The 26,127-nt window shown below is 48.3% G+C and overlaps 1 protein-coding gene across 1 annotated transcript in view; it reads left to right on the forward strand.

Annotated features, from left to right (window-relative positions):
- FUZ (fuzzy planar cell polarity protein) overlaps window positions 1-25,572 on the forward strand; it is a 119,465-nt gene extending 93,893 nt beyond the window's left edge. Inside the window, exons 8-11 of the mRNA XM_075328847.1 lie at window positions 5,183-5,289; window positions 13,905-13,984; window positions 17,073-17,174; window positions 22,422-25,572. Of these exons, the coding sequence (XP_075184962.1) occupies window positions 5,183-5,289; window positions 13,905-13,984; window positions 17,073-17,174; window positions 22,422-22,624 (492 nt within the window). The 3' untranslated portion in view covers window positions 22,625-25,572. The remainder of the gene's footprint in view (window positions 1-5,182; window positions 5,290-13,904; window positions 13,985-17,072; window positions 17,175-22,421) is intronic.
- The last annotated feature ends 555 nt before the right edge of the window (window positions 25,573-26,127 follow it).

Below are 26,127 nucleotides of genomic sequence, written 5' to 3' on the forward strand. Positions count from 1 at the left end.
TGTTAGTGATTTGATTGCGTCCATTAATTTTGTACTGGATCTCAATCCGCCAGTATCAGAGGAGCAACCCTCTCTGGCAGAAAAGCACCAGTTTACCTCGCCTAAGAGGACAAAGAGTGTGTTCTTTAACCACTCCAGTTTTCAGGCCGCTGTGACCAAGCCCAGGGCCTGCCCTGACAAACTCTTCCCTAAGCGTGGTTCTGATGACCGTTTTCCCTTTCCACCTGAGGTGGTCAAGGAGTGGGCTCATTCGCCAAAGGTAGACCCCCCGGTGTCTAGACTCTCAGCCCGGACCGTTGTATCAGTGGCTGATGGCACCTCGCTTAAGGATTCCACTGACCGCCAGGTTGACCTTCTGGCCAAATCCGTATATGAGGCCGCAGGGGCCTCGTTCGCCCCGACTTTTGCAGCAGTGTGGGCTCTCAAAGCCATCTCTGCTTCCCTAGAGGAGATGCATTCCCGCACTAAGGAATCTATGCCTGAGATGGTTGCCTTAACTTCCCAAGCTTCGGCTTTTTCATCTTATGCCATGTCTGCTATGCTGGAGGCTTCTCACCGCACTGTGGTGGCTTCGGCTAATTCCCTCGCTATCCGCAGGATCTTGTGGCTTCGGGAGTGGAAGGCAGATGCTTCTTCTAAGAAGTACCTTGCGGGGCTCCCTTTTGCTGGGTCCCGGCTGTTCGGAGAACAGCTGGATGAAATTATTAAGGAAGCTACTGGCGGGAAGAGTACTTCCATGCCACAAACCAAAACCAAGAAACCTGTTCAGGGTAGGAATCAGTCGAGGTTTCGTTCCTTTCGTTCCTCCAACTGGTCGTCCTCTAAGCCCTCGGCCTCGTCCACTAACACTGCCAAGGACCAAAAATCCAGCTGGCGCACAAAAGCGCGTCCACAGAAGACCGCAGGTGCTGCTGCCACTAAGGCAGCCTCCTCTTGACTATCTGTCCACGCCAGCAACGTCCTTAGTCGGTGGCAGGCTCTCCCACTTTGGCGACGCGTGGTTTCAACACGTCTCCGATCAGTGGGTGCGGGATATCATCTCCCACGGCTACAGGATAGAATTCTCTTCCAGCCCGCCAAACAAATTTTTTCTGTCAACTCCCCCCTGCTCCAAGGCCGCCGCCTTCTCTCAGGCCGTGGCATCCTTGCAGGCCAACGGAGTAATTGTACCGGTTCCCGCCCGGGAACGGTTCAGAGGTTTCTACTCAAATCTCTTCCTAGTCCCCAAAAAGGACGGTTCCTTCCGGCCCATCCTGGATCTCAAGCTTCTCAACAAGCATGTTCAGGTGCGGCATTTTCGCATGGAGTCTCTGCGGTCAGTCATTGCATCAATGACCCAAGGAGATTTCCTGGCATCCATCGACATCAGAGATGCCTATCTGCATGTGCCAATTGCAGTTTCACACCAGCGTTGGCTACGTTTTGCAATCGGAGAGGAACATTTCCAATTCGTGGCTCTCCCCTTCGGGTTAGCCACGGCCCCTCGAGTAATCACCAAGGTCATGGCAGCAGTAGTTGCGGTTCTGCACCTACAGGGGTTGGTAGTGATTCCTTACCTGGACGACCTTCTAATCAAGGCTTCATCCAGCGCAGACTGTCAGCGGAGTGTCTCGCTCACTCTTGCCACTCTAGCCCAATTCGGGTGGATTGTCAATCTTCCCAAATCCTCTCTGACTCCGACCCAGAGTCTCACGTACCTAGGGATGCAGTTCGAGACTCTGCCGGCACTTGTGAAGTTGCCCTTAGTCAAACAGCAGTCCCTCCAACTGGCGGTCCGCGCTCTGCTGAGGCCCCGCCGTTATTCCATCAGGCACCTGATGCAGGTGCTGGGTCAGATGGTGGCGTCAATAGAGGCTGTTCCCTTTGCCCAGTTCCATCTGCGGTCACTGCAGCTGGACATTCTCCGCTGTTGGGACAAGCGGCCTTCCTCCTTGCACAGGTTAGTGGCTCTGTCGCCACAGACCAGGAGCTCTCTTCAGTTGTGGCTTCGGCCCCTCTCTCTGTCTCAGGGGCGCTCCTTCCTGACCCCGTCCTGGGTGATTCTCACCACGGATGCCAGTCTGTCCAGCTGGGGAGCGGTATGTCTCCACCACCGAGCGCAGGGCACTTGGACTCCGTCCGAGTCAGCCCTCTCGATCAATGTGCTGGAAACCAGAGCTGTGCTTCTAGCTCTCCTAGCCTTTCACCACCTGTTGGCGGGCAAGCACATCCGAGTCCAGTCAGACAACGCGACAGCAGTTGCCTACATCAATCACCAAGGCGGGACACGCAGCCGCCTGGCAATGTTGGAAGTACAACGCATCCTTCAATGGACGGAGGACTCCAAGTCCACCATATCCGCAGTCCACATCCCAGGCGTGGAAAACTGGGAAGCAGATTATCTCAGCCGTCAAACCGTGGACAGTGGCGAGTGGTCCCTGCATCCGGCAGTTTTTCAGTCAATCTGCCGCAAATGGGGCACTCCGGACGTGAACCTAATGGCATCCCGTCACAAACAAGAAGGTTCCGGTTTACGTGGCTCGCTCCCACGATCCTCAGGCCTTCGCCGCGGACGCTCTGGTTCAAGACTGGTCCCAGTTTCGTCTGTCCTACATGTTTCCCCCTCTAGCTCTCTTGCCCAGAGTTCTGCGCAAGATCAGAATGGAGGGCCGTCGAGTCATTCTCATTGCTCCGGACTGGCCCAGGCGAGCTTGGTACCCAGACCTGCTCCATCTGTCCGTAGAGGTGCCGTGGCATCTTCCGGACCGTCCAGACCTTCTCTCACAAGGTCCGTTTTTCCGCCAGAATTCTGCGGCTCTCAGATTGACGGCGTGGCTCTTGAGTCCTGGATCTTGACGGCTTCTGGTATCCCTCCTGAAGTCATCTCCACTATGACTCGGGCCCGTAAGTCTTCCTCTGCCAAGATCTATCACAGGACTTGGAAGATTTTCCTGTCCTGGTGTTGCTCTTCCGGCCATTCTCCTTGGCCTTTTTCCTTGCCGACCCTTCTGTCTTTTCTACAGTCCGGTCTGCAGCTGGGATTGTCCCTCAACTCTCTCAAGGGACAAGTCTCGGCTCTGTCAGTGCTGTTCCAGCGGCGTATCGCCCGGCTGGCTCAGGTCCGCACCTTCATGCAAGGTGCGTCTCACATCATTCCGCCTTACCGGCGGCCCTTGGATCCCTGGGACCTCAATTTGGTTCTCACGGCTTTGCAGAAACCCCCCTTTGAACCTCTCAGGGAGGTTTCTTTGTTTCGTCTTTCACAGAAAGTGGTCTTTCTAGTAGCCATAACTTCCCTCAGGAGAGTCTCTGATTTAGCTGCGCTCTCTTCGGAGTCACCTTTTTTGGTTTTTCATCAAGACAAGGTGGTGCTCTGTCCGACTCCGGACTTTCTCCCTAAGGTGGTTTCTCCTTTCCACCTTAACCAGGACATTACCCTTCCTTCCTTTTGTCCGGCTCCTGTTCATCGCTTTGAAAAAGCGTTGCATACTCTGGATCTGGTGCGGGCGCTCCGGATCTATGTGTCTCGTCCCGCTGCTATTAGGCGGTGCACCTCTCTTTTTGTGCTAACCACAGGTCGGCGTAATGGCCTCTCTGCTTCTAAGCCGACCTTAGCCCGTTGGATCAGGACCACCATTTCGGAGGCCTACCTGTGTTCTCAGGTGCCCCCCCCGCCGGGGATCAAGACACACTCGACCAGAGCTGTCGGTGCCTCTTGGGCTTTCAGGCACCAGCAAGTCTGTCAGGCTGCCACTTGGACTAGCCTGCATACCTTTTTAAAGCACTACCAAGTGCATGCTCATGCTTCGGCAGATGCGAGTTTGGGCAGACGCATCCTTCAGGCGGCTGTCGCCCACTTGTGAAGTTAGGCTCCGCCTACTTCTCAGTTGTTCTGTTTATTCACACCCATGGACTGCTTTGAGACGTCCCAATGTCTGGGTCTCCCATAGGAACGATAAAGAAAAAGAGAATTTTGTTTACTTACCGTAAATTCTTTTTCTTATAGTTCCGTATTGGGAGACCCAGCTCCCTCCCTTTTGCCTGTTGGCAGTTTCTTGTTCCGCGTGTTATCACCGGCTGTTGTCGTAGACAGAGACTCCGGTTGTTCCGGTTCTGGCTCTGTTTTTACTTGTGGGTGGCTATTCTCCTTCAGCTTTTGCACTAAACTGGTTAGATCTGGTTCTCCAGGGGGTGTATAAGCTCAAAGGGAGGAGCTACACTTTTGAGTGTAGTACTTTGTGTGTCCTCCGGAGGCAGAAGCTATACACCCGATGTCTGGGTCTCCCAATACGGAACTATAAGAAAAAGAATTTACGGTAAGTAAACAAAATTATCTTTTTTGGGGTCTACAAGGGGGGCAGGGGTAACGTTAAGGTCTTAGTTCTATTTTAAAAAGCCAAAATATGGTGACAGGCTCCCTTTAATGTGATTTTCCCTGTAACTGGGGCTGTAATATTAACCCCAGTTACAGTGGAGATTCATACCAGAGTTGACAGGGAGTTCTAGGATCCATCAGCCCCTGCTGATTATGAGCGGTCCAGAAGGGGTTAAAGGGATTTTACTACTGTAAAATTGCAAAGCCCTTATAAATACAAGCAGCTATGCAATTCACTTCTTATTAAAATTCCTCTCTATTCTCAAGAATGGAGGGATTTTTAATTTCATTGTTTACTTTTCATCTAGGTTACCGGCCACCGTTGTTCTCCAGTCCTAGGCTTCCCGTGTCGTGATGCAAATGAAGGAGGCTGGCTGACTGCTAATATGACAACCTAAGGGCTTTGTTCACACCTGCGTTTTGCATTTTTTCCGTTCTATTGTAGAAACACAGAATTTGCATAGGAGGATGTAAATGGCGCCAGAAGGACCCTATAAAAACGAACCATTCTAGACAGAAACAGAGAAAAATAACGGCAAAATGATAATGTGAACAATACCCAACCCAGCTCCCTCTTTGGCTATGTATAAGGGTGACTTCACTATTGATATCACATGTTAGCCAGCCCCGTTTCTTCACAGAAACACTGTGTGAAAGACTGGATTGGCGATTATGATTATTTTTCAATAGCATTTTAGGAAGAGAGAGGGATGTAGAAATTCCATGATTTTGTCCCCCCTCTTTATAGAGAAAGGTATAATTGGTGAATGGTGCTCTTGGATGTAGCAGTATGACCTCGGCCTAATTCTTCACATTTATCTTGTTTAGCTGGTGGAAAGGTTTTGGAAACCAATCGTGGATCCCCTAAAAGCTTGCCTAAGAGTACAGCTGCGGTCGTTCCCGGCCTCCGTCCCTCTTCACCGTGGGATTTTAGGGTAAGTGGTATTTGGTAAAACATGACTTTCATCTGTACTCCGCTATCTAGAGCTTTTGTTTCATTGATTGTCTATTTGATTTCATTGAAGAACTGCTTTAACCACTACAAGACCAGGCCAACTATCCCATGTTAAAGGGGTTGTCTACTACAAGGACAACCCCTTTTGTTTCCACATGTTTCCCCCAGGAAAAATAATTAAGACTTTACTTGCCTCCTGCACCTGTGCCCTTCTAGTGATGTCCAGGATCATGGTGCGGGTGCTCACGTTGGGTTGTGACATCACGCGAGCCTCGCGTCCAATCAGTGCCGGCTTTCTTCTATTGCACACTACGTCGAGCCATTGAAATACTGCAAGAGACTCGCACTGGGCCGAGCACCGAGCGTACTTAAGCACACCGATGCTCACTCGAGTGGTTTGCATATGTCAAGCAGCTGACCTCTGAATTCGAACATTGATTTTTTTTTAAATTTACTGTTCAAGTTCACACATCTCTAGTCTTGAGACGGCTCGCTGGTGTTACCCATCATGAGATGTTTCTTGTGTAGCACCTTGTTAATGAGACACCTTTTTATAGACCATCAGTTTGAACCAGTTGAATTTTATTTTTCACAAAGTGGCAGGATTGGTTTCTAATTACTGATAGATTTCAGCGGGTGTGACTTTGCATGGCTTTTTGCGCCTTTCTTCATGTGTTCAATACTTTATCCTTGTGTCAAGCAGCCGACCTCTGAATTCGAACACTGATTTTTTTATTTTTTTTGTAAACTTTACTGTTCGAGTTCACACATCTCTAATCTTGAGACGGCTCACTTTTCTTACCCATCATGAGATGTTTCTTGTGTGGCACCTTGTTAATGAGACACCTTTTTATAGGCCATCAGTTTGAACCAGTTGATGTTATTTTTCACAAAGTGGCAGGATTGGTTTCTAATTACTGATAGATTTCAGTGGGCGTCATGACTTTCCATGGCTTTTTGCACCTCTCTTTCTTCATGTGTTCAATGCTTTTTCCTTGTGTCATTTCTCACTGTTACACATAACTTAATTTATGAACATCTATTATTATTATAGCACCATTTATTCCATGACGCTTTACATGTGAAAGGGGTATACATAATAGGGACAAGTACAATAATCATAAACAATACAAGGCACAGACAGGTACAGGAGGAGAGAAGTCCCTGCCCGCAAGGGCTCACAGTCTACAGGAGAATGGAGGTCCCTGCCCGCGAGGGCTCACAGTCTACAGGAGGACGAAGGTCCCTGCCCGCGAGGGCTCACAGTCTACAGGAGGACAAAGGTCCCTGCCCGCGAGGGCTGACAGTCTACAGGAGGATGGAGGTCCCTGCCCGCGAGGGCTCACAGTCTACAGGAGGACGGAGGTCCCTGCCTGCGAGGGCTCACAGTCTACAAGGGATAGGTGAGGCTACAGTAGGGTAGGGTAGATCTGGTTGTGCGGCGCTGTATCAGACTGAGGGTTATGGCAGGTTGTTGGCTTGTCGGAAGAGGTGGTTCTTCAGGTTCCTTTTGAAGCTTGTCAAGGTATGCGGGAGTCTGATATGTTGTGGCAGAGCATTCCAGAGTATGGGGGAGGCACAGGAGAAGTCTTGGATCCAGTGTTGGGAAGAGGAGATGAGAGGGGAGTAGCGAAGGAGATCTTGTGAGGATCGAAGGTTACGTGCTTCTATGGTTTGATTTCTTTGCCTGTGTGGATTGGATGGGTTGTTACTGACATCTGGTGAGAAATTCATGTCTATAGCACCTTTATAAATATTTTTGCTTAGGAAATTAGTGGTGATTGGCTGCAGCTGTCTGTGACAAGACATCAACAATGCAGCAAAAAGTAGAAAGCGCGAAGAGTGCGTCGGGGGGTCGGGGAGGTTATTATTGCTTTTTTTTTATTTTTGTAAAGCAATTTTTAGTATTTAATAAAAAAGAATTATAATTCTACTCATCAGATAGGATCAGAGCAATTATTGAAATGTGTAATTAAAGGACATAATTAAACTACATCCTCCTGGCATATTCTCATCCTTGGGTGTGATCATTTATCATCAGTTCACTTAATTTATAACAACACTCCAAGGTGCTCTTTTATTTTGCATATGACAGCACAGGCTTTGGCTTTAGAAACCTTTTTAAAGCTTTGTAGATAAGTGACAATCATTTACTAGGGCACAACACAATGTAACTCCAAGTCTATCCTCCTCTCCGGTTGTGAAGCAACCCTGATTGTGAAGCAATTTCTCCTGCTGTTGCGGGAATGGATCAGTCAACAGTTAGAAATGATCGGCAAATAAGAAGACACCCCCCTATAAAGGTGCGGTTCTGGAGGTGGTGACCACAGAACATTTCTGTGTTCTTATCCTTTTTGGCTGTTGTTTTGGTCACTTTTGCATTTTTTTTCATTGCTCTCACCACTAGAGGTAGCATCGGGTGGTGTCTACAGCCCAGATTGCTCAGCTAGTGCAGCTCATCCAGGATGGCACATCAATGCCAAATTGTGGCAAGGTTAGTTGTGTCTGTCAGAACAGTGTCCATATACCAGAAGACGGGGTGAGGGCTGTAGGAGGTCAGCAACCCAGCAGCAGGACCAATACCTCCTCCTTTGTGCAAGGAGGAGCAGTGCCAGAGCCCTGCAAAATTACCTCCAGCAGGCCACTAATATCCACAGACTCCATGAGGCTGGTGTGAGGGCCCGACGTCCACAAGTGGGTGTTGCGCTTACAGCCCAACTCTGTGCCGGGCAATTAGCATTTGCCAGAGAACACAAAGATTGGCAGATTCAACATTGGCACCCTGCGCTGTTCACACTAAGCTCATGTGACAGAAGTGACAAAGTCTGGAGAAGCCTTGAAGAACATTCTGCTGCATGTTCAGTTTGGCAGTGGGTCAGTAATGGTTAAAGAGGCATTTCTTTGGAGGGTCGCACAGCCCGGTACTCTGACTGCTGTTAGGTACCGGGATGAGATCCTCAGACCCATTGTGAGATCATATGCAGATGCAGTGGGCCTTGGGTTCCTTCTGATGCATGACAATACTAGACCTCATTTGGCTCAAGTGTGGCATTGATGCTATGGACTGGCCTGACCTGAACCCAATTGAGCACATCCGGGACATCATATCTCGTTCCATCCACCAACGCCACATTACACTACAGACTGTCCAGGAGTTGACTGATGCTTTAATCCAGGTCTAGGAGGAGATTCCTCAGGAGAACATCTGCCTCCTTAGCAGGAGCATGCCCAGGCATTGTAGAAGATCATACAGGCACGTGGAGGCCACAGAGCCTCATCAGGAGCATGCCCAGGCATTGTAGGGAGATCATACAGGCACGTGGAGGCCACAGAGCCTCATCAGGAGCATGCCCAGGCATTGTAGGAGATCATACAGGCACGTGAAGGCCACACACACTACTGAGCCTCATCAGGAGCATGCCCGGGCATTGTAGGGAGATCATACAGGCACGTGAAGGCCACAAACACTACTGAGCCTCATCAGAAGCATGCCCAGGCATTGGAGGGAGATCATACAGGCACGTGAAGGCCACACACACTACTGAGCCTCATCAGGAGCATGCCCAGGCATTGTAGGGAGATCATACAGGCACGTGAAGGCCACACACACTACTGAGCCTCATCAGGAGCATGCCCAGGAATTGTAGGGATATCATACAGGCACGTGGAGGCCACACAAACTACTGAGCCTCATCAGGAGCATGCCCAGGCATTGTAGGGAGATCATACAGGCACGTGGAGGCCACACACACTACTGAGCCTCATCAGGAGCATGCCCAGGCATTGTAGGGAGATCATACAGGCACATGGAGGCCACACACAATACTGAGCCTCATCAGGAGCATGCCCAGGCATTGTAGGGAGATCATACAGGCACGTGGAGGCGACACACACTACTGAGCCTCCTCAGGAGCATGCCCAGGCATTGTAGGAGATCATACAGGCACGTGGAGGCCACACACACTACTGAGCATCATTAGGAGCATGCCCGGGCATTGTAGGGAGATCATATAGGCACGTGGAGGTCACACACAATACTGAGCCTCATCAGGAGCATGCCCAGGCATTGTAGGGAGATCATACAGGCACGTGGAGGCCACACACACTACTGAGCCTCATCAGGAGCATGCCCAGGCATTGTAGGGAGATCATATAGGCACGTGGAGGTCACACACAATACTGAGCCTCATCAGGAGCATGCCCGGGCATTGTAGGGAGATCATATAGGCACATGGAGGTCACACACAATACTGAGCCTCATCAGGAGCATGCCCAGGCATTGTAGGGAGATCATACAGGCACGTGGAGGCCACACACACTACTGAGCCTCATCAGGAGCATGCCCAGGCATTGTAGGGAGATCATACAGGCACGTGAAGGCCACACAACTACTGAGCCTCATCAGAAGCATGCCCAGGCATTGTAGGGAGATCATACAGGCACGTGAAGGCCACACACACTACTGAGCCTCATCAGAAGCATGCCCAGGCATTGTAGGGAGATCATACAGGAACGTGGAGGCCACACATACTACTGAGCCTCATCAGGAGCATGCCCAGGCATTGTAGGGAGATCATATAGGCACGTGGAGGCCACAGAGACTACTGAGCATCATTAGGAGCATGCCCAGGCATTGTAGGGAGATCATACAGGCACGTGGAGGCCACACACACTACTGAGCCTCATCAGAAGCATGCCCAGGCATTGTAGGGAGATCATACAGGCACGTGAAGGCCACACACACTACTGAGCCTCATCAGGAGCATGCCCAGGAATTGTAGGGATATCATACAGGCACGTGGAGGCCACACACACTACTGAGCATCATTAGGAGCATGCCCAGGCATTGTAGGGAGATCATACAGGCACGTGGAGGCCACACACACTACTGAGCATCATTAGGAGCATGCCCAGGCATTGTAGGGAGATCATACAGGCACGTGGAGGCCACACACACTACTGAGCCTCATCAGGAGCATGCCCAGGCATTGGAGGGAGATCATATAGGCACGTGGAGGTCACACACAATACTGAGCCTCATCAGGAGCATGCCCAGGCATTGTAGGGAGATCATACAGGCACATGGAGGCCACACACACTACTGAGCCTCATCAGGAGCATGCCCAGGCATTGTAGGGAGATCATATAGGCACATGGAGCTCACACACACTACTGAGCCTCATCAGGAGCATGCCCGGGCATTGTAGGGAGATCATACAGGCACGTGGAGGCCACACACACTACTGAGCCTCATCAGGAGCATGCCCGGGCATTGTAGGGAGATCATACAGGCACGTGGAGGCCACACACACTACTGAGCCTCATCAGGAGCATGCCCAGGCATTGTAGGGAGATCATACAGGCACGTGGAGGCCACACATACTACTGAGCCTCATCAAGAGCATGCCCAGGCATTGTAGGGAGATCATATAGGCACGTGGAGGCCACACACACTACTGAGCCTCATCAGGAGCATGCCCAGACATTGTAGGGAGATCATACAGGCACGTGGAGGCCACACACACTACTGAGCCTCATCAGGAGCATGCCCAGGCATTGTAGGGAGATCATACAGGCACGTGGAGGCCACACACACTACTGAGCCTCATCAGGAGCATGCCCAGGCATTATAGGGAGATCATATAGGCACGTGGAGGTCACACACAATACTGAGCCTCATCAGGAGCATGCCCGGGCATTGTAGGGAGATCATACAGGCACGTGAAGGCCACACACACTACTGAGCCTCATCAGGAGCATGCCCAGGCATTGTAGGGAGATCAAACAGGCACGTGGAGGCCACACACACTACTGAGCCTCATCAGGAGCATGCCCAGGCATTGTAGGGAGATCAAACAGGCACGTGGAGGCCACACACACTACTGAGCCTCATCAGGAGCATGCCCAGGCATTGTAGGGAGATCATACAGGCACGTGAAGGCCACACACACTACTGAGCCTCATCAGGAGCATGCCCAGGCGTTGTAGGGAGATCAAACAGGCACGTGGAGGCCACACACACTACTGAGCCTCATCAGGAGCATGCCCAGGCATTGTAGGGAGATCATACAGGCACGTGGAGGCCACACACACTACTGAGCCTCATCAGGAGCATGCCCAGGCGTTGTAGGGAGATCATACAGGCACGTGGAGGCCACACACACTACTGAGCCTCATCAGGAGCATGCCCAGGCATTGTAGGGAGATCATATAGGCACGTGGAGGCCACACACACTACTGAGCCTCATCAGGAGCATGCCCAGGCATTGTAGGGAGATCATACAGGCACGTAGAGGCCACACACACTACTGAGCCTCATCAGGAGCATGCCCAGGCATTGTAGGGAGATCAAACAGGCACGTGGAGGCCACACACACTACTGAGCCTCATCAGGAGCATGCCCAGGCATTGTAGGGAGATCATACAGGCACGTGGAGGTCACACACACTACTGAGCCTCATCAGGAGCATGCCCAGGCATTGTAGGAGATCATACAGGCACGTGGAGGCCACACACACTACTGAGCTTCATCAGGAGCATGCCCAGGCATTGTAGGAGATCATACAGGCACGTGGAGGTCACACACACTACTGAGCCTCATCAGGAGCATGCCCGGGCATTGTAGGGAGATCATACAGGCACGTGGAGGCCACAGAGACTACTGAGCATCATTAGGAGCATGCCCGGGCATTGTAGGGAGATCATACAGGCACGTGAAGGCCACACACACTACTGAGCCTCATCAGGAGCATGCCCAGGCATTGTAGGGAGATCATATAGGCACGTGGAGGCCACACACAATACTGAGCCTCATCAGGAGCATGCCCAGGCATTGTAGGGAGATCATACAGGCACGTGGAGGTCACACACACTACTGAGCCTCATCAGGAGCATGCCCAGGCATTGTAGGGAGATCATACAGGCACGTGGAGGCCACACACACTACTGAGCCTCATCAGGAGCATGCCCAGGCATTGTAGGGAGATCATATAGGCACGTGGAGGCCACACACAATACTGAGCCTCATCAGGAGCATGCCCAGGAATTGTAGGAGATCATACAGGCACGTGGAGGCCACACAAACTACTGAGCCTCATCAGGAGCATGCCCAGGCATTGTAGGGAGATCATACAGGCACGTGGAGGCCACACACACTACTGAGCCTCATCAGGAGCATGCCCAGGCATTGTAGGTCGATCATACAGGCACGTGGAGGCCACACACACACTACTGAGCCTCATCAGGAGCATGCCCAGGCATTGTAGGGAGATCATATAGGCACGTGGAGGCCACACACAATACTGAGCCTCATCAGGAGCATGCCCAGGCATTGTAGGGAGATCATACAGGCACGTGGAGGCCACACACACAATACTGAGCCTCATCAGGAGCATGCCCAGGCATTGTAGGGAGATCATATAGGCACGTGGAGGCCACACACACAATACTGAGCCTCATCAAGAGCATGCCCAGGCATTGTAGGGAGATCATACAGGCACGTGGAGGCCACACACACAATACTGAGCCTCATCAGGAGCATGCCCAGGCATTGTACGGAGATCATACAGGCACGTGGAGGCCACACAGACTACTGAGCCTCATCAGGAGCATGCCCAGGCATTGTAGGGAGATCATACAGGCACGTGGAGGTCACACACACTACTGAGCCTCATCAGGAGCATGCCCAGGCATTGTAGGGAGAACATACAGGCACGTGGAGGTCACACACACTACTGAGCCTCATCAGGAGCATGCCCAGGCATTGTAGGGATATCACACAGGCACGTGGAGGTCACACACACTACTGAGCCTCATCAGGAGCCTGCCCAGGCATTGTAGGGAGATCATACAGGCACGTGGAGGTCACACACACTACTGAGCCTCATCAGGAGCATGCCCACGCATTGTAGGGAGATCATACAGGCACGTGGAGGTCACACACACTACTGAGCCTCATCAGGAGCATGCCCAGGCATTGTAGGAGATCATACAGGCACGTGGAGGCCACACACACTACTGAGCCTCATCAGGAGCATGCCCAGGCATTGTAGGGAGATCATACAGGCACGTGGAGGCCACACACACTACTGAGCCTCATCAGGAGCATGCCCAGGCATTGTAGGGAGATCATACAGGCACGTGGAGGTCACACACACTACTGAGCCTCATCAGGAGCATGCCCAGGCATTGTAGGGAGATCATACAGGCACGTGGAGGTCACACACACTACTGAGCTTCATCAGGAGCATGCCCACGCATTGTAGGGAGATCATACAGGCACGTGGAGGTCACACACACTACTGAGCCTCATCAGGAGCATGCCCAGGCATTGTAGGGAGATCATACAGGCACGTGGAGGCCACACACACTACTGAGCCTCATCAGGAGCATGCCCAGGCATTGTAGGGAGATCATACAGGCACGTGGAGGCCACACACACTACCGAGCCTCATCAGGAGCATGCCCGGGCATTGTAGGAGATCATACAGGCACGTGGAGGCCACATACAGTGCTGTTATTTTGAATATATTTTGATTTTGCGACTTCTCCACTATATCCTAATCTGTTGCCTAATGTAAGTCTATGTGTTTCTAGACTCCTGCTAGTGAACCGCGATCTGAATAAAAGCCTATATACAGTGCAGGCTCATCCCATGGACGACATGCAGAGAACAGGTGAGCCCACTTTGGTGGGTCCCCAGCATTGTAGGTCATACTCCCACCAAATCGTGTTTGGCCACACTGAATAGTAATAAGGCCAAGTAATAGGAGTTTAACCCTGAAGTTGATGTAAAGGGTATCCTATTCCCGTACCACAAGTGTCCAAATAATTCTACAGTGGCCAACTGCTCAACTGGATTGATAGCATGGACATAAAGGGCCTGATTTATCATTGGCATGGTTTTTGGGGGGTTTGAACATTTAACTTTTTGTGCAATTTTTCAGAGGCAGCAGAGCTGAGGGTTTTAGTTCAGCAGCATTCAGATGTAGCAGAGGTTTGCAGTACAGCAGAGTTTAGATGTAGCAGAGCTGAGGTTTTCAGTACAGCAGGGTTCATATGTAGCAGAGCAGAGGTTTTCAGTGCAGCAGGGTTTATATGCAGCAGAGCTGAGGTTTTCAGTACAGCACAGTTCAGATGTAGCAAAGCTAAGCTATTCAGTGCAGCAGGGTTAATATGTAACAGAGCTGAGCTATTCAGTGCAGCAGGGTTAATATGTAGCAGAGCTGAGGTTTTCAGTGCAGCAGGGTTTATATGCAGCAGAGCTGAGGTTTTCAGTACAGCACAGTTCAGATGTAGCAAAGCTAAGCTATTCAGTGCAGCAGGGTTAATATGTAACAGAGCTGAGCTATTCAGTGCAGCAGGGTTAATATGTAACAGAGCTGAGCTATTCAGTGCAGCAGGGTTAATATGTAGCAGAGCTGAGCTATTCAGTGCAGCAGGGTTTCGATTGTGCTTTCTTACAATGTGCTGTGATATCCTAATGCGTTACCAATTTTTTCCTAGCGCTGCAGGGAGACTTAGTTATGTTAGCTCTGTGAGATAGAAACTGTTAGGCTATGTGCGCACTAGAAAAGTGATTTTTCTCAAGAAAATTTCTTGAGAAACTTCTGGGAGTTGAAGATTACCGCACCTGCGGTAAAAAACTGCACCAAATCCGCGGGAAAAACGCGTGTTTTTGCTGCGGTTTTTCCGCAGGTTGGTCCCTGCGATTTTTTTATGCTGAACAGAAATAAATAATATAGATAATAGATAGATAATCGATAGACAGACAGAAAATGGATAGAGGGATAGATGAATAGATAGATAGATAGATAGATAGATAGATTATAGATAGATAGATGAGAAAGACCTATATAATGTCCCACCCCCCTGCATATTCTAAGCTGGCACCCTTTAGTGACTTTCATGTGGCACTAAAGGGTGCCTAGCTTTGTATTTAGCCAAAAAATAAATAATTAAAAAAAAAATGACGTGGGATTCCCCCTATTTTTGTAGCCAGCTAGGGTAAAGCAGACGGCTGCAGCCTGCAAACCACAGCTGGCAGCTTCACCTTGGCTGGTAATCCAAAACAGAGGGCACCCAACGCTGTTATTTTACATTAAAACAAAAAACGTGGGGTCCCCCCCAAATTGGATCACCAGCCAAAGTAAAGCGGACAGCTGGGGTCTGATATTCTCAGACTAGGGAGGTCCACTGTTATTGGACACTCCCCAGCCTAAAAATAGCAGGCTGCAGCCGCCCCAGAAGTGGCGCATCCATTAGACGTGCCAATCCTGGCGCTTCGCCCCAACTCATCCCGTTGCCCTGGTGCGGTGGCAAACGAGGTAATATATGGGGTTGATGCCAGATGTGTAATGGCATCAAGCCCTGGGGTTAGTGATGTCATGTGTCTATCAGATACCCGACATCACCAACCCAGTCAGTAAGAAATATAAAATAGACAACAAAAAAAGTTTTATTTGAAAAAAAAACACTCCCCACATTCCCTCTTTCACCAATTTATTGATAAGAACAATCAATTCCACGTCCGGCGTAATCCAATAAGGGGGGGGGGGCGTCCCACGGCGATCCATACCATAGTCGCTGTCCCAGTCCATGAAGAACGGAATGTTCCCCATTGGCTGGGAGAGCAATGCAGTGACCTGAGCTAACATCAATAGCCCAGGTCACTGCAGGGGATGACGAGCGCTGCTGTCAGGAGGATAGATGAGATCATTACCTGCTGTGATCATCTCCTGCAGTCCTGCCATCAGCGCTGTCACTGACTTCTATGCCCGCCGCGTTGTCGGCAGTATCGCGAGAGCCCGTGACGTCATCGCTAGTGACAGTCTCGGGCCGCTCGCGAGACGGGCATAGACAGAAGTGACCGCGGTGACGTCAGGAGGCAGGAGATCGTCACAGCAGGTAATGATCTCATCTCACCTCCTGACAGCAGTGCTCGGCATCCCCCCGGCTGCACGCACTGCTGAGTGTCAGTGTCTGCCTGCGCTGCAGGGTGACGAGCCGAGGATACTGCGGGCAGACACTGACACACTGCGGGCAGACACTGACACTGCTGTGCGTGCAGCGGCGGGGCTGCAGCGGGACACAGACTGCACGGGCACCCGCCGGACGTCACACGGAAGCGCTTCTGTGCGGCGTCCAGGGAGTGTGATGTCTGTGTTTACTCTTCTCCGCTTCCTCTTCCTGGCATAATGACATCCCTCCCTGCAAAACCGCAGGCAGCGATGAGCATTACCGCAGGTAAATCGCGGCTATACCGGGGGTATACCGCACATCATTTGCTACCTGCGGTATACCCCCGGAATTTCGCGATTACATTACAGTGAATGGAGTGATATTCCGGGGGTATTCCGCAGGTAGCTGCGGAAAATAATGGACATGCTCATTTTCTTAAGAAAGTTTCTTGAGAAAATTTTCTCAAGAAATTTTCTTGAGAAAAATCCGTAGCGTGCGCACAGCTATTTTTTGTTCCCATAGGTTTTGCTGGGAAATGTCTGCAGAAAGATTTCAAACCTTTCTCAAGAAATTTCCGCAGCAAATCCACAGGTAAATCCGCGGGTAAACGGCCTAGTGCGCACAGAGCCTTAACTAGGAACTTTTTTTTTTTCCTTTGCTTTAGAGTCCAGCTTTTAATGTGCTGCTCAGGACCCCTCAGCTTTTTTTTCTTTTTTTTTTTTTTAAAGTGGGGATTGTTCCTTATATCTAGGACAATGCATACCTTCCATACTGTACTAATCTTGCTTGTTCCTCTCTCACCAGAGCTGAAGATTACCTTGGAGCAGCGCAGAGCAGCACTTCGCTCTTTTTATACACTTTCGCTATCTCGTTACTTTAATCCTGACAGTGCTGATGGAAAAAACAGTAAGTCCTGATGACACATACATTACACACAGTAACATCCTGAAGATCTGGTATAGTCGGGACCACCAAAATGCTGGACCATCAGAAGGGCATCCTCCACTGCACTGGAGAACCACCTTATAGCTCCTATGTTTGCAAATTTAGGCTGCATTCATGTGTATATGTTTTATGGTTCTTGAAGGGACCACAATCCTCAGACCGGTGCCTGGAGCGGGGACCTCATATATATTTACAAATTGCAAATCAAAAAAGGTCCGTGGAGCTTCTGTTAGGAGTCTCGACATAGAATATAGCCAGATATCCCTCCGGGAAGGGCCTAGCCTAGGAGTGGCTCTTTTTAGGAGACCACCATAACCACCATATTAAGTGATATTAAGTCAATATTAAACTCTATGCCGAGTTTAAAGATATGACAAGGGAAATACCAAGGCCAGGTATCCATCCACAGACAGCTGTTTCGGGGTAATGCCCCTTATCAGTGTGGAGTAGGATTCTGGCTAGTTGGGAGCAATACCTAGTAGACCAGCAAGACAAAACAATCACTGATCTCGGGGAGACCAGCCAGAGAAAACACTGCCGGCAGCCAGCGAGGGCGCTCAACACAGTGAAATCCTAGGTGCACTTCCTAGGGGGCAATGCACCTAGGATTTCACTGTCTTGAGCGCCTTTGTTGGTTGCCGGCAGTGTTTTTTCTGGCTGGTCTCCCCGAGATCAGTGATTGTTTAATATTTACAAACTGGACACATGGGTAGTCAGGATACATTTATAAGGGGATGCGGAGCTAAATCAAGGTTGGACCCTTTTAGTTTTTAAAATCGGACTGGATGAGGAGACCCAGTAATCGGACCCCGAGCAATCATACTTTATCAGATAGGAATACTTTTTTACAGGAGATATAATATCATTACATGATCAGCAGTCTGATCCCCAAAAGCATGCAGTGAGTGTATGAAAGCAGTGTTCTAGAGCAAATAAAAGGGCACACAAAACTTAAAGGGGTTGTGCACTTCCAAATGAATGGGTCCAGAGAGGTGAAAAAAAGAGAAAAATCATTCCTCCCGGACCACCATCGCTCGTTGATAGTCAGCCCTGGATTCCTATCATTTTGATAGGAACAAAATCCAACGGGGACATCACATGGGAACTGCAGCCAAACTGCGCCCAAAGCCTCGTTGAACCGTTCACATTTTGAGTGGAAGAAATATTGTTTCTTCCACTTGGATGTGAATGCTGCGCTCACGTAACGTCCCTGCAGGGTGTTGATATACACAGGCTTGGCAGAGTTGACTATGAAGGAACGGCACCGGTCGAGAAGAGTAATATCAATTTTTCTCTGGTCTCATTAATAAGGGGTCATCTAGTAGTGGAAACCCCTTCCTGACGTGTGATGTACATGTACGTTTTGTATGGAACGACTCTTAACGTCAGCAACCAGAGCTGGCTCAGATGACTGCTGTTTAAGCCCTTTAATGCCGGTGGCACTCTCTGACAGTAACACTTAAGGGTACTTTAAACGCTGTGATATCGGTACCGATGTCACTAGCGAGCGTACCCGCCCCCGTCGGTTGTGCAAGACGGGCAAATCGCTGCCCGTGGCGCACAACATCGCTAACACCAGTCACACGGACTTACCTTCCCTGCAACGTTGCTGTGGCCGGCGAACCGCCTCCTTTCTAAGGGGGCGCTTCGTGCGGCGTCACAGCGACGTCACACGGCAGCCGTCCAATAGCAGAGGAGGGGCGGAGATAAGCGACCGGAACATGCCGCCCACCTCCTTCTTTCCTCATTGCCGGTGGACGCAGGTAAGGAGATGTTTGTCGTTCCTGCGGTGATACACACAGCAATGTGTTCTGCCGCAGGAACGAGGAACAACATCGTACCTGCAGAAGCAACGATATTAAGCAAATGAACGACGTGTCAATGAGCAACGATTTTTCAGGTTTTTGCGCTCGTTGATCGTCGGTCATTGGTGTCACACGCTGCGATGTCGCTAACGGCGCCGGATGTGCGTCACTAATGACGTGACCCCGACGATATATTGTTAGCGATGTTGCAACGTCTTTAGGCCGGGGTCACACAAGCGTATAGCATCTGATGCAAGACGATCGGATGCATTATGCTAATGACACTGCTGTGAGTGTGAACCGAGTCAGTCACTATGCGACAAACAGATCACAGATGCCAAGAAGATGGAGAGATTAATCCCTCCATCTTCTCCATTGTCTGTCTCGGCGTATATCACACTTCACTCAGGTGTCATCAGTACAGTCCGATGTTTCACAGGCACCCGTAGACTTGTTTGGATGCACTTGAGCCTAGATATGCTACCAACCACAGCGTGCTGCCAATTCGGCATGAGAAAAAAAAATTGCAGATCTGCTCTGCCTCATTGAATGACGAGTGCAGTTCAGGATTTTTTCACATTGCACTCTTCCGATTCATACGCTTGTGTGATCCCTGCCTCATCCAGGCCCTGTTTGTAGACTCTCCCCCCCACACTTCCCCCCCATCCAGTCTCTGCCCCATTGAAAGCCCCTTTTTCGAGAGTCAACCTTCACCGATCAGAAAGTTATCATTTGTCCTCAATGATGGCAATAACCTGGGATCTAAGAGGTAAGTTTCTCCTTGTGGAGAGTGACACACCAGGATGAGGAGACTTAAACGCCTTTTATGCTTTTCTGGGAAATTAAATCTATAAATTACGTCTTCAGAGAGGAAGAGGACTTGCACCTTAGTACGTACCACCTATAGGAAGTAGCAATCCTAAAAGTCAATATCGACCCTTTAAAGAACCTTATCCTTTGGATCCCATTTTTTGCCGCTCACCCAGCCAAATCAGATCTCCTGCTTTGCACTGATGAGGGGCAATAACCCAAAACTCTGTTTCTGCAAAATGAGATTTTGAGTTGGCCTATATCCCAAGTCATATGGCAAGGCTCGTTATATGGGTCGATATTGACTTTTAGGATTGCTTCTTCTAACAGGTGGCGATAGAGTTCAAGTCCTCTTCCTCTCTGAAGAGGTCATTTCCATAGGCAATAACCCAATAATCCTTCAGTACAGAATTTTTGTAATGAAGTATTACATAACTGATGATTGTAACCTTTCCTTTCACTGTGAAGGATTTGTTTCAGGCCTGGATTCCAGTGCCACGTTAGTCAGTCCTCGTTCCTGTTCTCACCTACAAGCCTGTAGCCAACATTTCACACTTAACATGCCTTGGATAAAGGTTTCTGGTAATAACCTCGTGCATTTTCAGTTCCGCAACATCTAATTCTTTCCCGAGGCCTGTAGAGTATTGTATCTCGCTTCCCATTATTGAACTCTTGCAAGGTCTGTAAACGGAGCCCTGGCATTGTTCTCTGGTGCCACCTCCCTATGTAACACTACCCTGGAAACGAACGCACGAACATGTGTTGTACACTTATAACCCATAGAGCTATTGCAGTTTGCCTCCAGTACAGACTGCTACCTTTTTAGAATCAGCATTTGAGGGGTTAAACGTTTCCAATAATACAGCCAGTTGTTGAGGAGACGCCGTTTGTTTACTGTGCCGTCTCACTTTACATAGATGTAAAGATAAGCTGCTTGCTTTGACATTGGCTTGTCTCATCCTTAAAGCTAAATACATTTAAAAGGGATATTCCCGTGTTAGTAAGAGAAGGCACTTTGTTGGGATGTGCCATCACTTAGGGATCGCTGGGACCTCGACAAATCTGGTAAATTGCAGGGCTGCTTCCCCTGTGCTGAAGCATCTTCATTCTCCATGTTCATGGGGCTTCTGGTGGTCGGGTCACCAGCGATCATTAATTTATGGCCAGTACTTACTAGGATACGAGCATATAATTGGTGCAACCTGTGCGGCCACACAGGGGCTTAAAAAGTAAGGGGTCTGACTATCACCTCCAAAGCTGAAGGAATTGTGCATTATGAAAAGCTATTGGGTGGCAAAGGGCCCATATATTGTTCTTGCACAGGGTCCTCTTCCATCTTTGTCTACCAGTGCATACACACAAGAATAAAGCCGACTGACCCCTCTTCCCAATAATACACAACATTTACGCTTTCTTGGGAGAGCCTGTGTCTGACAACTATCTGATGTGTAGAACCACCCAAAAACTGACCATTTCAACCTAAATGATCATTTGTGAGGGTAATAGTTACCAACGACCGATCGTCTTAACTGATCATCATTCGTTGACATATCGAAACTCTCTAAACACCTTGTGGTCATCTCTTTCAAGCTGCAGATAAAGCCTGTGCTGACAACCTGACAACTCAGCTCTGCTGTAGCAAAATCACCGCAGTGGTTGCCTGTTGTTTTAGACTCTGTGCTAACTCCTTCATCACAATGCTATTCTGTTGTTGTTTTAAACTCTGTGCTAACTTCTTCATCACAATGCTATTCTGTTGCTGTTTTAGACTCTGTGATAACGTCTTAATCACAGTGCTATTCTGTTGCTGTTTTAGACTCTGTGCTAACTTCTTCATCACAATGCTATTCTGTTGCTGTTTTAGACTCTGTGCTAACTTCTTCATCACAATGCTATTCTGTTGCTGTTTTAGACTCTGTGCTAACTCCTTCATCACAATGCTATTCTGTTGTTTTAAACTCTGTGCTAACTTCTTCATCACAATGCTATTCTGTTGTTGTTTTAGATTCTGTGCTAGCTCCTCCATCACAATGCTATTCTATTGTTTTAAACTCTGTGCTAACTCCTCCATCACAATGCTATTCTATTGTTTTAAACTCTGTGCTAACTCCTTCATCACTATGCTATTCTGTTGTTGTTTTAGACTCTGTGCTAACTCCTTCATCACAATGCTATTCTTTTGCTGTTTTAGACTCTGTGCTATCTCCTTTATCACAATGCTATTCTGTTGTTTTAAACTCTGTGCTAACTTCTTCATCACAATGCTATTCTGTTGTTGTTTTAGATTCTGTGCTAGCTCCTCCATCACAATGCTATTCTATTGTTGTTTTAGATTCTGTGCTAACTCCTCCATCACAATGCTATTCCATTGTTTTAAACTCTGTGCTAACTCCTTCATCACTATGCTATTCTTTTGCTGTTTTAGACTCTGTGTTAACTCCTTCATCACAATGCTATTCTGTTGCTGTGGTCCGCACAGGCTTCAGCCGAGACCTAAAGCAATGGATCTCCAAATTTGAGTGAGCAAAACTATGTGAATAGGGTGCAAATCACTTCATTCCTTTCCATAATTATTTGCCTTTTTGTGTCTCAGTTCCTTATGAGGAGCAGTTTGCCTCCGGCTTCAGTCACCACGCTCACCAGTGCTACACCGTATCCAGCTCCCACAAATGCTACGGGCTCAAGACTGAGCTTCACCAGCTTTTCCTCATCTTCAAGCCAGAGGTACCTACGTTCAGTATGCAGACCATCGCAAAAAAAACCCTGCAGCTGTTTACCAAGGACTTTCCTTTCTAACTACGCCATTGTACAGGATCTACATCCTGATGTTGGGAAAGATCGTAAAGGCCGTTGATATTTCCTAGCGAGAAGGAAAGTAATTTTCATCGTAACCTCATTCTACAGCAAGACAGCTATCCTCCATCTGTCGGCTGTCACCGTAGTATTTATTTTACATGAACGTCAAAGGCTCCGAAATGTTGCAACACCAGGAAACGATGGAACTCTGTATCAGAGGTGCATGACGTGCTGTCACCGGATTATAAGGACTGATGTGAGCAGCAGCTTAGCTGAGCTTCTCACATTAACTTTTATTTAATTTCTTAAATAAGGATTTAATTAAATATGTTTTTTCTTTTATTTTATAAACTTCTTTGCAAATATATTACACCTTAGCACAAAGCCGCTACAGACCATTTTCCCTTGCAAAATTCGGACGGAATATGCTCCACTTTTGTGAATCTTCTGGGACTGTTCGAGGACTTGCCACCTACCGCTAAGCTTCATCCATTTTTTAAAAAAAGTTGGCAGATAATAAACGTACGAGGAGCTGCTGATAAGTCTTTGGCTTTACCCAGAAAGAAATGAGATAGGATAGTGAAACGTTACATTTATTCCAGATACTCTCCGCTGATGATAATACACTTCTTACATCTGTATTTCAAGTTCTGTAAGCCTAGCAAAAAGAAGGATTTTGGTTGTGCCTCAAACCAGGCATCCGTAGCAGCCATGGCATTAGAAATGGTGTGAAATTTGGTACCCTTGAGGTTTTTCTTCATGTTTGGAAACAGATGATAGTTGGAGGAAGCTAGATCAAGGTGGGTGGTCAACCAGCTGAAAGCCCAGCTCTGCCAGTTTTGCCGTGGTCGCTTGTGCAGTGTGAGCGGAGGCGTTGTCTTGCAGGAACAAGATTCCTTTGGACAGCTTGCTGCACCTTTTGGCCTTCAGAGCTGCCTTCAATTGGTCCAAAACTTCAGTCTAATACCTTGCATTGATGGTGGAACCCTTTTGAAGGTAGTCCACTAGCAGCACACCTTCCTTATCCCAGAACACAGACGTCATCACCTTAGTGGCTGATTTTTACACCTTGAACTTCTTTGGACGAGGAGAACCACTGTGCCTCCACTCTTTTGACTGCTCCTTGTTTTCAGGGTCATACAAATAACTCCAGGTCTCATCCATAGTGACCAGTCGATCCAGGAAGTTCTTATCAGTCCGGAAACACTAATAAATGGATGGGGAAGTTTTCCCTCGCATGATTCTCTGATCTGTTATCAGACACTTGGGGACCCACTTTGCAAATCGCTTCCTCATGTCCAAATGTTCATGGAGAATGACACAAACACGTTCCCGGGAAATCCCCATGATGTCTGCTATTGCTTTAGCTGAAATTCGTGGATTCTCCAGTATGAGGTTGTGCACAGCATCGACGATCTCCGGAACAACAACCACTCTCAGTCACCCAGAACGTTCCACATCATTGGGGCTGAAGTGGGCCGTTTTATATTTGGTAACCCAGTTCTTAACTGTGGAATATGAAGGGCATTGATCCCCCAATGTCTGCGACATATCACCATGAATATCCTTCCCGGACTTTCCTTGCAGAAACAAGAATGTTATCGCACCTCTGCTCTCTGCTGTGAATATCACATTAGACTCCGCCATGTTGTTTTCCCGCGTGCGTAGAACACTGTTGCCATAAGCAACAAACACAACATTTTGAAAACATATATTAGACACATAAGGCTTTCATGTGATGTAACATTCGTTACAATAGAAACAAAAAAGATCACAAAGCCAAAGACTTATCAGCAGCCCCTTGTATTCTTCAAAAAGAAGGAAGAAATTGACTTTCAATGACACATTCTGCGTCTTTGCTTTGAACCGCTCAGCTCTTTTCCACCTGTAAACATAACATGACGTAACACATTGTGTCCTATTAGAAAGCAGTCCGACGTGACTCCTTAGCATCTTTTCATCCACGTCAAGTAGCCGTGTAATCGACCGACATAGCCATAATTGCATAATCCAGCAGCGCTGACTGCTATTCCTCTTTCCAGGCAGCGCCAAGGCAGAATTAAAAGAACATCTATAACAATAGGAGTCCTTAAAGAGGATCAGTCACCACTCCTGACACGTCTATTTTAGTAAGTAGTCATATACTCCATTATACGACAAGGGTGCAACCCTAAACACACGGAGACTGTCAATTCACTGGTGACAGCGCAAGGGTACGCCTCTGTGAGAAGGTGAATGCTGACACTCCATTGTTTAGGGATGGTACATTGCTTCGTTTTGCGAAAGGGTGATCCCAATTTGTTATACTTGTATTATAGAGCAAGAAAGACGACCTTTAAGGGGAACCTGTCACCAGATTTTTCCCTATTAAACTAAAAGAATCCCCTTCTGCGGCTCCTGGGCTGCATTCTATGAAGGTAAGAAAAAAGAAAAACAGACTTCAGCTTACCATAGGCAACTGCGCTCCAGGACTTGCATGTGCCCGTAGTCCTCCAGACCGGCCGGGTTGGTATATAACTGAGGAGGAGTGAAGAGTGGACCCGGCACCGCAATCCAATATGTTAAAGTATCAAAAATTCATTGGGTATTTAAAATCCAACGGATCCAAAACATGAGAGAACACGCATAAGGGCACCTTGCGCGTTTCGGACAATAAGTAAAAACAAGTCCTTAATCACAGGTGGTGTTTTGGATCCGTGGATTTTAAATCCCAATACATTTTTGATATTTTAACATATTGGATTGTGGTGTCGGGTCCACTCTTCACTCCTCAATTCTATGAAGGTGCACCTTGACCCTGACTCCCCTTTCAGACCCCAAAAATAACTTTATAAAACCTGGGTTAGGTATGCTAATTACCTGTGCTGACCAAACACCGATTTTTAATATTAAGATGGGGTATCAAATATCAATTACTAAAATTTACATTACCTTAAAATCAATTACTTTATTAAGTAACACATACGCCACAAACAAGGTACACACATAAAGATTTTTGTGATGAGAAGAAAGGTGGGAATTATATGCGTCTAACTCTCACCCTTCCTATCATACAGGGGTCGGCGTCCTAATTGATCATGACACCCCCGTTCCACGTCGACTAAAGTCCTATACTGACCCTCCACTCAATCTATATATATCCCATGCTATATAAAAGTGGGTAAGGTGAAACACCCAGAATAGAGCCCACAGTGGTAGTATGTGCAAGCAATATATAGAGATTATGTCCGTCAGTATCTGTCTGTTATAGTCTATGGGATGGGCTTGACTCAGTCAACTACCAGTATACCATAATATAAGTGACATAACCGGTGAACAGGCTTCTAACGTTGGTAACAGTGGCCTATACATTGTTTTTGTTCTAGGTTTGAAGCTGTGATTCTAAAGTTAAGGATCCATGTTGATATACCCATATGTGCCCCAATTTCTAACAAGGGGGTGAAACGCGTAGGGTGAATCCTGGACAGCAATACAGCACAAGTCAATAATTATTGTTGAAATTT

Source organism: Anomaloglossus baeobatrachus, chromosome 11, assembly GCF_048569485.1.
Source record: "Anomaloglossus baeobatrachus isolate aAnoBae1 chromosome 11, aAnoBae1.hap1, whole genome shotgun sequence".
Taxonomy (NCBI): domain Eukaryota; kingdom Metazoa; phylum Chordata; class Amphibia; order Anura; family Aromobatidae; genus Anomaloglossus; species Anomaloglossus baeobatrachus.